General features: G+C 46.7%; 1 protein-coding gene and 1 long non-coding RNA gene across 3 annotated transcripts in view; one reads left to right on the forward strand and one right to left on the reverse strand.

Annotated features, from left to right (window-relative positions):
* LOC307220383 (transketolase-like protein 2) overlaps window positions 1-13,837 on the reverse strand; it is a 32,133-nt gene that overhangs the window by 12,054 nt on the left and 6,242 nt on the right. For both annotated transcript variants that reach the window (XM_079984330.1, XM_079984329.1), the window contains exons 4-10: window positions 12,902-13,015; window positions 11,561-11,658; window positions 9,495-9,686; window positions 7,845-7,972; window positions 5,910-6,103; window positions 3,735-3,899; window positions 1,032-1,188 (exon numbers count right to left, since the gene is read on the reverse strand). In XM_079984330.1, coding sequence (XP_079840456.1) covers window positions 1,032-1,188; window positions 3,735-3,899; window positions 5,910-6,103; window positions 7,845-7,972; window positions 9,495-9,686; window positions 11,561-11,658; window positions 12,902-13,015 — 1,048 coding nt within the window. The remainder of the gene's footprint in view (window positions 1-1,031; window positions 1,189-3,734; window positions 3,900-5,909; window positions 6,104-7,844; window positions 7,973-9,494; window positions 9,687-11,560; window positions 11,659-12,901; window positions 13,016-13,837) is intronic.
* The window catches only part of LOC307220594, a 144,469-nt gene continuing 132,261 nt past the window's right edge, over window positions 1,630-13,837 (forward strand). The window contains exon 1 of the long non-coding RNA XR_013840964.1: window positions 1,630-2,058. This is a non-coding gene — a long non-coding RNA (uncharacterized lncRNA). The remainder of the gene's footprint in view (window positions 2,059-13,837) is intronic.

A 13,837-nucleotide genomic window follows, 5' to 3' on the forward strand; every position in this document is an offset into this window, starting at 1 on the left:
CGGCCTCGGCCCAGTATATCTGAAGGAGCGTCTCCTCCCCCATCGTTCTGCCCGGACACTGAGGTCCAGCTCCGAGGGCCTTCTGGCGGTTCCCTCATTGCGAGAAGCAAAGCTACAGGGAACCAGGCAGAGGGCCTTCTCGGTAGTGGCGCCCGCCCTGTGGAACGCCCTTCCAGCAGATGTCAAAGCGATAAACATCTACCTGACATTCAGAAGACATCTGAAGGCAGCCCTGTTCAGGGAAGTTTTTAATATGTGACATTTTAGTGTATCTTTCATCTTTGTTGGAAGCTGCCCAGAGTGGCTGGGGAAACCCAGCCAGATGGGCGAAGTACAAATAATAAATTATTATTATTATTATAAATTATTATTCCAATTTCCAAAAATTGGAAAAGTGGTATAATACCAACAAAAATAGAGTGGCTTGCCAAATTACTGAAGTATTACAATATATCCAGAACAATGAGAAAAATCGGAAGGATCTCAAAAGAGAAGATAGAAAGGGACTGGAAGGTGCTTAAAGGATATTTGCAAAATCATATTGAAAAAACAGAACTCCTATTAGAATAAACAAGTTCCGTTATAAATGCTGAAACACTAAATAAGATGGATAACAATGTTTGATGGATAACAAAGAAGCAGAAAGTTGGTTTTAAAAGTGTGTGAAAGAAAGTAATAGAAGTGGAAAGAAACTGCAGTTGAGTAGATTGTCTAACACAAGGTGATGGGAAAAGGAAGTATGTGTGGGATTGAGTGTGGGTATGTATGAATATTTTAAGGGCTGTATGAAATGTATGTTTGTTTGTATATTCGTAATATGTATGTATTAATGTTGAATTATTTTAATAAAATAAATATATTTATTTTTTTTAAAAAAAATAAAAATTTAAAAAAGCAAGGTTGTTGTAATGAAAAAGCGGTAGGGAGAAGAAAGAACCACGAATGCCCCCCTCAAGCTCCTCTGAGACAAGGAAGGCCGTAAGTGCTATGAGTAAGGCAGGTAGGCCTTGAACATCAGGCCCCATACATACCGATGGAAACCCCACAGTGGGACCCACACAGCTTGATGTTGGCGTGGGAAATGGCCGCCATCCGGATGTGGTCGAACGCCCGGGTGAAGAACGCCGCAAAGGAGCTGGCAAAGGGGATCATGCGGTTCCTGGCGGCACAGCCAAGGGCCACGCTGACCTGCACAGCGCAAAGCAAGGTTAGCAGCAGCAGCAGTAACAATAATAATAATAAGAAGAAGAGTAATAATAAGAGTACAGTGGTAACTCTGGTTGCGAACGGGATCCATTCTGGAGGCCTGTTCGCAACCTGAAAAAAACACAACCCACATCTGTGCAGGTCGCAATTTGCCGCTTCTGCACATGCGCGTGACGTCATTTTGCACATCTGCGCATGTGCGAGCGGCAAAACCCAGAAGTAACACATTCCGTTACTTCCAGGTCGCTGTGGGACGCAACCTGAAAACGCACAACCTGACGCAAACGTAACATGAGGTATGACTGTAGTAGTAACTTAGGAAGACAGGCGAATTAATACCAGTGTACTGGACGAAGCAAAGATCACAAGTGTTGAAGCAATGATTCTTCAACAACAGCTTCATTGGACCGGTCATGTTGTGCGGATGCCTGATTATTGTCTTCCAAAAAAACTGCTCTATTCCAAACTTAAAAATGGAAAGCGTAATGTTGGTGGTCAACAAAAGAGGTTTAAAGACTTGTCTCAAAGCAAATTTTAAAAAATGTAGTATAAACACCAACAATTGGGAAACACTGGCCTGTGAGTGCTCCTGTTGGAGAACACCCTTTCCCAAAGGTGTCGTGGGCTTTGAAGACACTCGAACTCAGGACGCAAGGGAGAAACGTGCTAAGAGGAAGGCACTCTTGGCAAATCCACACCGTGATCAACTCCCGCCCAGAAACCAATGTCCCCACTGTGGAAGGACGTGTGGATCCAGAATTGGCCTCCACAGTCACTTACGGACTCATTTTTAAGACCGTGTTTATGGAAGACAATCTTACTCGGCTACGAGGGATCGCCAAAGAACTAGTAGTAATAATATTTTTTTACTTGTACCCCACCTATCTGCCTGGGTTGCCCCAGCCGCTCTGCGCAGCTTCCGACAGAATTTATTATTGTTAATTTGTTCCCATGTCCCATTCAAGGGTCTCAGGCTGGTGTTTGAAGCCCTAAACCCCTCAAGGCCCCATATATATGAAAGACCATCTCCTTCCCGACAGACCCTCTCAGGTGCTGAGTTTGGTGGAAGGGACCCTCTTGGCAATTCCTCCGCCCTCACGAGGCTCAGGGTAGTAGCAGCCTGGAAGAGGGTCTTCTCTGTGGTGGCCCCAAAGCTACTCAACTCCCTCCTCAGAGAGGTGAGCCTGGCGCTGTCACTGGACAGCTTCTGGAGCGTGCTGAAGAAGCACCTCTTTGCCCTGACCTATGGCAGGTCCCAGGGATGAGGGTGGCGCTGTGGGTTAAACCACAGAGCCTAGGACTTGCTGATCAATAGGTCAGCGGTTCGAATCCCTGTGACGGGGTGAGCTCCCATTGCTCGGTCCCTGCTCCTGCCAACCTAGCAGTTGAAAAGCACGTCAAAGTGCAAGTAGATAAATAGGTACCACTCTGGCGGGAAGGTAAACAGCGTTTCCATGTGCTGCTCTGGTTCGCCAGAAGCGGCTTAGTCCTGCTGGCCACATGAGCTGGAAGCTGTACGCCGGCAAACTCGGCCAATAAAGCGAGATGAGTGCCGCAACCCCAGATTTGGTCACAACTGGACCTAATGGTCAGGGGTCCCTTCACCTTTAGGGCTGGTCCCACCTTGTTTCTGTGGCTGTATGCTGTTTGGAATTGTTTTTAATGCTATAATAATAAGTGGCTTGGGCAACTCAGCCAGATGGGTGGGATAATATAATATAATATAATATAATATAATATAATATAATATAATATAATATAATATAATATAATTCATTTTATTACTTACCCTATTTTTCTGTGTAGAAGACATGTATAAGACACCCCCCTATTTTTGGGGACTCCAAATTAAGAAAACACCCCTCAGCATTACCCGTATATAAAACAAGCCCCAATTTTAAACCTAATTTATTTGATAAAAAACCCTAGTCTTATACACGGAAAAACGCGGTATATGCCACTCATCTGGCTGCATATAATATTAACAACACTGTTCAACAGCAACCATTAAAAACTTCCTTCTTCAGATGTCTTCTAAAACTTATACAGTCATACCTCGGGTTACAGCCGCTTCAGGTTGAGATTTTTCGGGTTGCGGACTACCGAAAACTGGAAGTACCAGAACAGGTTATTCTGGGTTTCGGCAGTCGTGCATGCGCAAAAGCGCTAAATCGTGCTTTGCGCATGTGCAGAAGCACCAAATTGAAACGTGCGCAGACGCACAGACGCGGGTTGCGAACGCTGCGGGTTGCGAATGTGCATCCCGCACGGATCATTTTCGCAACCCGAGTGTCTACTGTGTAGTTATTTATCTCCTAGACACCTGATGGGAGGGTGTTCCACAGGACAGGTGCCACTACCAAGAAGGCCCTGCAAATTCGCTTCTTGCAGTGGGGGAACCGCTGGACTTCCGTGCGTTTTAATGCTGTCACCCGCCTCCCGGATCCGAGGGTGAAGGGTGGGCAATAAAAAAATTAAGGTGTCAGCACCCGCACTCTTCCCCCAGAGACCCATCCTTGCAGGCTCACCATGTTCTGCTCGGCGATGAAGCACTCGATGTAGCGCTCCGGGTGGGCCTGTTTGAACAGCTCGGCAAACGTCGAGTTCTTCGTGTCGCCATCCAGCGCCACCACGCGGGGGCTGGCACTGCCCAGCTTGGCCAGGGCTAAGCCGTAGGCCTTGCGAGTGGCCATCTGGGGGGAGGAACAGGAGGTGGTTAACCATGTTAGAGGCCCCTCAAAGGCACCCGCGTTCCGCCGTCAAGGCACACACCTGCTCTAAGCAGGTACAGAGGTGTTTTCCTGTGAGGAAAGGGCACAGCGTTTGGGACTTTTTGTAACTGTAGGAATTGTGGAGTTAGACGGCAAGGAAGGCCATAAGTGCTCAATAGTTGTTGTTTTTTTCAATGCAAAATTACAACAAAAATTACAAAAATAAAACAGTACAAACAAGAAAAAAAGCAAATCAAAAGAGAGAAAAAACACAAAACAAAATAAAACAGTACAAATCCAAAAACAAAATAAAACAGTACAAATCCAAAATAAAACAGTACAAACGTGAAAAAAAGCAAAACACGAGAAAAACAAAAAACAAAAAACAAAAACACACATCTACAAATAAAACTGTATCAGCTAATCATTATGTACATATACACATATTGACTTCCTTCCTTTGTTCTAAGACTTTGAAATTTTTACTCTTTCTAAGTTGTTGTGTCTAACGTAGATTACTTCTATCTTTATACTTTCTGCACCATTTTTCTCTTTCTTTAACCCTGCAAAGCTTCATTCGTTACATACCGATATGCTTACAATGTTTTTTCATATACTCTTTAGCACATCCCCATTCTTTTAATAATTTTTGGTCCGATTGTCCCCTTATGAATGCTGTGAGTCTTGCCAGATGTACTATATACCATATTTTTCGCTCCATAAGACACACCTGACCATTAGACGCACCTATTTCTTAGAGGGGGGATGCAAGAAAAAAATATTCTTTAAAGGGAGCGCTGAGCAGAGCCTGTATGCATCCCAGGCTCTGCTCAGCACTCCCTTTCATGAGCCGCGTGGAGCGTGTGTGCGGCACTTGCAGGCTTTTTCCCAGGAGAGAAAAGCCCCCAAGAAAAGCCGCACACATGCTCCACATGGCTCGTGAAAGGGAGTGTGGCTCTTGGGGGCTTTTCCGGGAGGTGGGGGAATTCCCCCACATCATAGAAAAGCCCACAGAAGCCGTGGACACTTTAAAGAGTGCACAGCTTTTGCGTGCTTTTCTATGAGGAGGGAGAAGGGACTGACGCGGCCAGTCCGTCCCTTCTCCCTCCTGGGGAAAAGCCCCCAAGAGCGGCGCACTCTTTAAAGCATCCGCGGCTCCGGCAGGCTTTTCTCCGAGGCTTTTCCCGCCTGCATTCGCTCCATAAGACGCATACACATTTCCCCCTACTTTTTAGGAGGGGAGAAGTGCGTCTTACGGAGCGAAAAATACGGTATACCGCTTTTTTCGCTCTATAAGATGCACCAGACCACAAGACGCACCTAGTTTTGGGAGGAGGAAAACAATAAAAAAAAATATTCTGAATCTCAGAAGCCAGAAAAGCAAGAGGGATGACTGCACAGTGAAATCAGCAATCCCTCTTGCTGTTCTGGCTTCTGGGATAGCTGCGCAGCCTGCATTCGCTCCATAAGACGCACACACATTTCCCCTTACTTTTTAGGAGGGAAGAAGTGAGTCTTATAGAGCAAAAAATACGGTATTTTCTGTGAGTAAAAATGGCGTCCGGCACGTTTCTGCTGCACCACTGGCCGTCCGTGCCGATCGAAAACTTCCCTTAGCTCTCTCAGCATAGTCCTAGCAGAGTTCAGCAGCGGGAGAAACTGTTGCCGTGTGTGGATAATAAATCAGACTGCAGGCAGGCTTCTCTCTTATCTCCAACAGTCTTTTAATGCGTAGAAAAACATCGTAAATTAGCCCGGCGAAAGAGCAGGCATCCTTTCGCCTCTCAGTCAAAACCGAAAGAGAGCTCACACACAAAGAAAGATTCCCGTATGTGAACATAACCACGCCTCAGAATGTGAGACGTCACACAGAACTGTTTAACCCTGTAAGTTCTGAATCTCCTCACATTTTCACAAAATTTAATTTGCCATTCTTTCATGGATGGAAGCGCTCAATAGTTCTATGATTCTAACCGGCTGCTCCGGCATTACCTTTTCTCCTATTTTGAAAGCGGGTGGAGACGGCATCTTGATCTCCTCAGTGGTCACCTGGGCTACGTCTCCGGCTGGCGGCAGGATGGTATAAACTTTATTGGCCGGCATTTGGCCCTGGAGAGCGTTGATGATGGACTCCATTTTCTCCTTGGGCATAGGCTTCCCATGCCAGTTGTCCGCATCTTCCACACCTGAGGCAAGAAAACACTCCGGGAGTCAGCCTTTGCCAACCTTGCGCCCTCCAGGTGTTTTAAACTACAATTCCCATTGTTGTTTTTCCATTGCATTTCACTCTCAGTTTGTGTTGGTACTAAAGGGTTAAGAGGTAACAAGTCGCTCTAATCACTGAGCAGCTGGAAGTCATTAAGCATCGAGGAATGTGAGTTGGTTTGTATAAATAGTCAGTTCACCCGTGTTTCTCTCTCTCTTCCCCCCTTGACCTGACTCACAGACTCAGTTTGTGGCCATGGGCGTGTTTGCTGATATGAGTTAAGTTTAGAGTAAAGTTTTCTTTATGCCGGAGATAAAAGCATGTGTGCTTTATCGCCAGGGTTCTTTTGCTTTTGTGAATAAAGTTTTTCCCTGAGTTCCAAAGTGCTTGCTCCAGGATTCTTCATTGAAAGGTACTGACTCTCCTGCCTTTTTCAGCTGCTGCACGAAATTCTCTGCTGAGATAAGACTTATGGCGTTGGAAGCGCACTGGACGTTTACTTAACATTAAACTAATCAAAGTTTAATGGACAGTTTGTACGCCGCTTTTCTGCATTGCTATAGACAAGGCGGTTTGCGAATCGTAGAAACAGCAAAACATACAACAAAGACCAACACATCCTACGATGATGCAAATAATTCAAAATAAAAGCCCATTGTAAGCAATTAACAAGACTAGTAGGGTTATCTGAAGACTTGTAATGAGGAATTTTTTACCTTTCTGCATTTATTTAAAATTTGAGGTATTTTGCAATGAGTTATATTAGAACTGGGAAATGTATAAAATGCTGTGATATAACGGTTACTTTTGAAAGCCAAGAGGTGGGAGGGAAGGAAGTCAATAGACTCTAAAGAGCCAAAGAAGTAAACTGGATAATAATGATGTGATTAGATACGTTTAAATGGAAAAATTAATAAAAATTATTTTTTAAAAAACCACAAATAAAGCATAATATAAATAGGACTTTAAAACAAGCAACTTCCATCATAGAAGGTGATGGTCCACGATGCATTTAATATATAATATTACACCATAAAGTTAAGTCTCAAAAGAACAACTGGTCATAAATCAGCAGGAAATCACTCCCAACGAAATCACTCCCAAAGCGTTACTGGATCATGATCAACAGAAGTAACAGCCACGTCACAATACATAAAATAAAGGTAAAGGGACCCCTGACCATTAGGTTCACTTGTGACCGACTCTGGGGTTGCGGCACTCATCTCGCTTTACTGGCCGAGGGAGCTGGTGTACAGCTTCCGGGTCATGTGGCCAGCATGACCAAGCCGCTTCTGGCGAACCAGAGCAGCGCACGGAAACACCGTTTACCTTCCCGCCGGAGCGGTACCTATTTATCTACTTGCACTTTGACGTGCTTTTGAACTGCTAGGTTGGCAGGAGCAGGGACCAAGCAACGGGAGCTCACCCTGTCGCGGGGATTCGAACCGCCGACCTTCTGATCAAGCAAGTCCTAGGCTCTGTGGTTTAACCCAAAAGCGCAACCCACGTCCAATACATAAAATACCGCTATGTAAAAAATAGATTCAACTGAGGAACAGTCACACTGCGTTGGTCAGGGATGATGGGAGTTGTAGTCCCAGACAACTGGAGGGGTGCCAAGAGGGCGAAGGCTGACCCAGACACCGTCCAGGGACCAGAATGACTGCCGCAAGCAGGTCCCCTCCTTCACCCCCCACAGGACAAAGGGGCCACAGGCTCACCTGCGATTCCTCGCCCTTTGAAGGTCTTGGCCACGATAGCCGTGGGCTTCCCCTTCTGCTGACTGGCTTGCCACAGGGCTTGGCACAACTCCTCCACCTTATGCCCATCCACAACATACGTATTCCACCTGGAAGAAGAAGGGAAGGAGGTCGGCTTTAGGCTTCCCAGATCTGGCTGGCAGCTGCAAGAACAGGATGCCATTGGCCGGATCCAGCAGCCAAGCTCTCCTTAACTCAGCGGTTCCCAAAAGGTGTGGCAGGAGAGGATAATCGTAATAATAGTGATAACAATTTATTATTTATACCCTGTTCATCTGGCTGGGTTTCCCCAGCCACTCTGGGCAGCTTCCAGCACAATGTTAAAATACAATAATTCATCAAACGTTAAAAGCTTCCCTAAATGGGGCTGCCTTCAGATGTCTTCTAAAAGTCTCTTTGACATCTGGTGGGAGGGAGTTCCACAGGGTGGGTGCCACTACAGAGAAGGCCCTCTGCCTGGTTCCCTGCAACTTGGCTTCTCACAGCGAGGGAACCGCCAGAAGGCCCTCAGTACTGGACCTCAGTGTCCGGGCTGAACGATGGGATGGAGATGCTCCTTCAGGTCTACTGGGCCTTTGTGGCCGTTTAGGGCTTTCAATGTCAGCACCAACACTTTGAATTGTGCTCGGAAACGTACTGGGAGCCAATGTAGGTATTTCAGGACCGGTGTTACGTGGTCTCGGCGGCCACTCCCAGTCCCCAGTCTAGCTGCCGCATTCTGGATCAATTGCAGTTTCCAGGTCACCTTCAAAGGTAGCCCCACATAGAGCACATTGCAGTAGTCCAAGCGGGAGATAACTAAAATACACACCACTCTGGCGAGACAGTCCGCAGGCAGATAGGGTCTCAGCCTGTGTACAAGATGGAGCTGGTCAGCAGCTGCCCTGAACACAGAATTGACCTGCGCCTCCATGGACAGCTGTGAGTCCAAAATGACTCCCAGGCTGCGCACCTGGTCCTTCAGGGGCACAGTTACCCCATTCAGGACCAGGGAGTCCTCCACACCCGCCTGCCTCCTGTCCCCCCAAAACAGTACTTCTGTCTTGTCAGGATTCAACCTCAATCTGTGAGCCACCAAGTCTGGCAAGAAGATTCTTTATTATTATTATTATTATTAAAGGTTTTCAACATGTAGTACAATAAAAACCAAACAAAGCTAATATCCCAAGATAAGAAAATACCATATTTTTCGCTGTATAAGGCACACTTTTTCCCTCCTAAAAAGTAAGGGGCTGTACGTTTAAAGAAAGAAGGGGGGGGACAAGAAGAGGAAAAGAAGCACGGGCACAAAATTTTATATTCTATCAACCTTCTACCTTAATCTTCAATTCAAGATTCAAGGGCATTCAAAGAAACTTTAAAAAAAACTTTTCAGTGTAATATTAAAACACGTTCTTTGAAAAATTGGCAGAATATGGATCGGTATCTTTTCAAAACAAGAAATCAAGCGATACCGAGACAACCGGAGTTTTGCTTTCCAAACCATTTCATATGAATAAAAAAGTCACAAGCAAAATTTTGCTCTGGAGAAAAGGAAGTTTGGGAACCGCCACCTGCCATTGCCGCAAAGAGGAGGTTCGAAGGCAGAAGCAGCTGGCGGCGCTTACTCACCCGAAGGCCTCGCAGCGTTTGCGGTAGACCTCCATGTCGTGGCGCAGTGGGGCGGCCTCACTCTGCCCCAGCCGGTTGACATCGAAGATGGCCACCAGGTTGTCCAGCTGGTACTGGGAGCCAAAGGCCAGACCTTCCCACACTGAGCCCTCCGAACTCTCGCCGTCGCCCAGCAGGCAGTATACACGGTAACTGGGGGGAGAGGGAGGTAGGTCAGGGCCCAAGGAAGCGGGGATATAAATAACAAAATTAATGTTGTTGTTGTTGTTATATGCTTCTATTTTGCTTTAAACAAATACATATAAATATAGACAACGAAAATTACAAAAGAAAATTCCTTAATAATAATAATAATGAAAAAAGCCAAAAAAATACAAAAATATCAAAGTACACAGCATAAAACATAAGCCATTATGGGAAAGAAAAAAAGAAAAAGGAAAGAAGGAGGAGGATGAGGGGGGGGGGGAAAGAAGAAAAGGAAATAAAGAAAAAAAGAAAAAAAGAGGAAGATGAGCCATTTGTATGTTCCATCAAGGTTACAATAGATCATTATTCTTACCAATTCTATCTGCATTCCATAGAATCCCTCATCTTGGTATCAGGGAACATTTCCCTATGTGGTATCATTCTAAACATAACCAGGTCTTTCTTGATGAACCCTTATCCCCTAGATAATTATTTAAACATTCCCATTCTTCTTTCACCATCTTTTTAGGTTTATCTCCTATTGCAGCTGTCAGTTTTGCAAGCTCCAAGTACTTGCACAATAACGTTATTATTCTTAAGGAGGCAAGAAGGGAGAGAGGTCCTGGCATATGAAATTCTCGGACTACACAGAGGTGGCAGGATCAACCGGGAAAATCAGAAATCAGGAGGGTCAAAACTTCAACGAAGAAGGGGACACATATAGAACGTGCTTGAAAGATCACTGTAAACACTTGAGGTCTTTGGCAGGCTTCAAATAACTTTTGCAATGATTCTGGATATAATGGAGGACGGTAAATTAGATGGATTGACAAACCTAGACAGCATCTTAAAAAGCAGAGACATCACCTTGCCGACAAAGGTCCATACAGTGGTACCCTGGGTTACATACGTTTCAGGTTACAAACGCTTCAGGTTACAGACTCCACTAACCCAGAAATAGTACCTCGGATTAAGAACTTTGCTTCAGGATGAGAACAGAAATCGTGCTGCGGCGGCACAGCAGCAGCAGGAGGCCCCATTAGCTAAAGTGGTGCTTCAGGTTAAGAACAGTTTCAAATTAAGAACGGACCTACGGAACGAATTAAATTCTTAACCTGAGGTACCACTGTATAGTTCAAGCTATGGTTTTCCCAGTAGCGATGTATGGAAGTGAGAGCTGGACCATAAAGAAGGCTGATCGCCAAAGAATGGATGCTTTTGAATTCTGATGCTGGAGGAGACTCTTGAGAGTCCCATGGACTGCAAGAAGATCAAACCTCTCCATTCTGAAGGAAATCAGCCCTGAGTGCTCACTGGAAGGACAGATCCTGAAGCTGAGGCTCCAAGACTTTGGCCACCTCATGAGAAGAGAAGACTCCCTACATTACTGTGTTATTTACTTTATAGTACAGTACATTGATTATTACTTTCATTTTATGGATCAATGGCCTCGTTAGAGAGTAAAATTCATGTTAAATTGCTGTTTTAGGGGTTGTTTATAAAAGTCTGGAATGGATTAATGTAATAATAATAATAATTTATTATATACCCCACCCATCTGGGTGGCTTCCAACTGAATATTAAAAACAATCCAGCATCAGACATTAAAAACTTCCCTAATCCGTTTTGCATTACTTTCTATGAGAAAGTGCACCTTGGTTTTTGAACGCTTCGGTTTTGGAACGGACTTCTGGAACGAATTAAGTTTGAGAGCCAAGGTACCACTGTATCTGACTGAGGGGAGCTGTTTATATCAATTACGCACATTTATATCAGTTACGCCAACTGTTTACTCGTGCCGAACCACAGAAAGCGTTTGGAATTGGCACACGGCACTCCAGCCGGGTGAATCTTCCCAGTTTCCCCAGTAAGTTCCTCACCTGGCCTTGTCAAAATATTTCCCAGTGTAGGCCATGCCACAGGCAGCTCCCAGGCCTTGTCCCAGTGAGCCAGTGGCCACATCCACAAAAGGCAGCCTCTGTAAACGCGCGAGAAAAAAAGTGAGAGGAACGTGGGGTGAGGATAACATTGCAATCCAATTAGCCCCGCAAGGTCCTGATCCTTTTGTTCCCCAACTGTTCCCCAGGCGCTTTCCTGGCCGCTCCACCAGCAACACATACTGGTACCCAACAGATTCCAAAGCAGGGATCAGCAAACTTTCTCATCAGACCTTGTGGGGGGGGCAGACTATATTTTGAAAAATATAAATGTGAGGAGTCCCAGAACTCACAGGGTTAATAGTTCAAGGGACATGGCGTCCTGTCTCCGGGGCGTGCTGCACGCACAAAGGGGGAGTTACTTTTATTTTCTGTTTTGGCTGCGAAGGAGAAGCAACACGTCGCCGCTTTCTCCTGGCTGTTTTGTTGTTTTTGCTGCTGCATATTAAAGCTTCGAGGGATGTGGGTGGCGCTGTGGGTTAAACCACAGAGCCTAGGACTTGCCCATCAGAAGGTCGGCAGTTCAAATCCCCGTGACGGGGTGAGCTCCCGTTGCTCGGTCCCAGCTCCTGCCAACCTAGCAGTTCAAAAGCACGTCAAAAGTGCAAGTAGATCAATAGGTACCGCTCTGGCGGGAAGGTAAATGGTGTTTCCGTGCACAGCTCTGGTTCGCCAGAAGCGGCTTAGTCATGCTGGCCACATGACCCGGAAGCTGGACGCCGGCTCCCTCGGCCAATAAAGCGAGAGGAGCGCCGCAACCCCCGAGTTGGCCATGACTGGACCTAATGGTCAGGGGTCCCTTTACCCTTTACCTAGGATAGCAGAAGCTGTGTCTGAGAGCTTTAAAGGTAAAGGGACCCCTTTACCTTCCATCCGTAGTGCGTGGGGACTGACCAAGTGGGCGGCAGGCTCCATGGGCCAGATTTACGAACCTGGGGGGCCGCATCCAGCGCCCGGGGCTCCATTTGCTGACCCCTGTTCTGAAGCAAAGAGGCGTTAACCTCGTAACCTACTTCACAGGGTTGTTGTGGGGATTGACCAAGGAGGGGAATGAAACATGGAGTACTTAGAGGAAAAGGATTCTTCAATAACTAAGCTCTTCTGCTCACCTGGCTCCAGGAAGCCAGAGGGAGATGTCAGTCGCTGACTTGGCATCCAGCGATCTCCACAGTTGGATGTGCCCCAGTTGCAAAACATGCCTGGCCCCCAGCTAATTTCTAGCACTGGGCCCAGTATGCAGCACAGACTACCGAGAGCCAGAGCCGTACGAAGGAAAGCGCTTACCGGGGTTGGGTGGCCTTCCAGGTCGCAGTCGATCTTCCTCAGTTTCAGCAGATCGGACTCGTTGAGGTAGCCGGCCTCAGCCCAGGCAGCGTAGAGTACAGGAGCAGCATGGCCCTGCTCAGGGGTTGAGGAAGCACAGAAAAAGCAGGGGTCACCCTTTGCCCAGAGGAAGGAACCTCCTCCTTGCAACCCTCATAATGCGTTGTGGGTTTTTTCGTACAGTCATACCTCATGTTACGTCCGCTTCATGTTACGGTCTTTCACGTTATGTCCCACGGTGACCCGGAAGTACCAGAAAGGGTTACTTCCGGGTTTCGCCACTCGCGCAGAAGCGCAAAATGACATCACGCGCATGCGCAGAAGCGGCGAAAAGCGATGCGTACATGCGCAGAAGCGCCGCTGTGGGTTGCGTTCCTTTCAGGTTGCAAACGGGCCTCCGGAACAGATCCCGTTCGCAACCAGAGGTACCACTGTATTGCATTTTAACTGCTCCGAGATCTACAAATGAAGGGCTGCGGGCAAATTTAATAAATGAAAATAAATTAACAAACAATGGGGAGGCGCTGTGGCAAGCGAGGCAGCAGAAGGGGAAGGCCAGAGGCATGGTGGCATGGTGGTCAAGATGTTCAAAGGGCAAGGAATCGCAGGTGAACCCAGGGACCGCTTGGGCTTTGGGGCGGTGAAAGAGGGGACCTGCTTGCAGCTAGCTCACTCTCTTCCCTGGACGGTGCCAGGGTCAGCTTTTGCCCGCTGGGCGCCCCTCAAGATATCTTGGACTATAAACCCCATCAGCCTCGTCCAGCAGAGGATGACCATTGTTCATTTCTCTTTTTTGAAGACAGAGGTCCTTTGGCTGGGTCGGGATGATATGGGATTGGGGGGGGCAACTCCCATCTCTTGCGGAGGCACAATTAGTGCCAGCACCGTCCGTTAAGA

The sequence above is a fragment of the Podarcis cretensis genome, assembly GCF_951804945.1.
Source record: "Podarcis cretensis genome assembly, chromosome: 7".
NCBI classification, from domain to species: domain Eukaryota; kingdom Metazoa; phylum Chordata; class Lepidosauria; order Squamata; family Lacertidae; genus Podarcis; species Podarcis cretensis.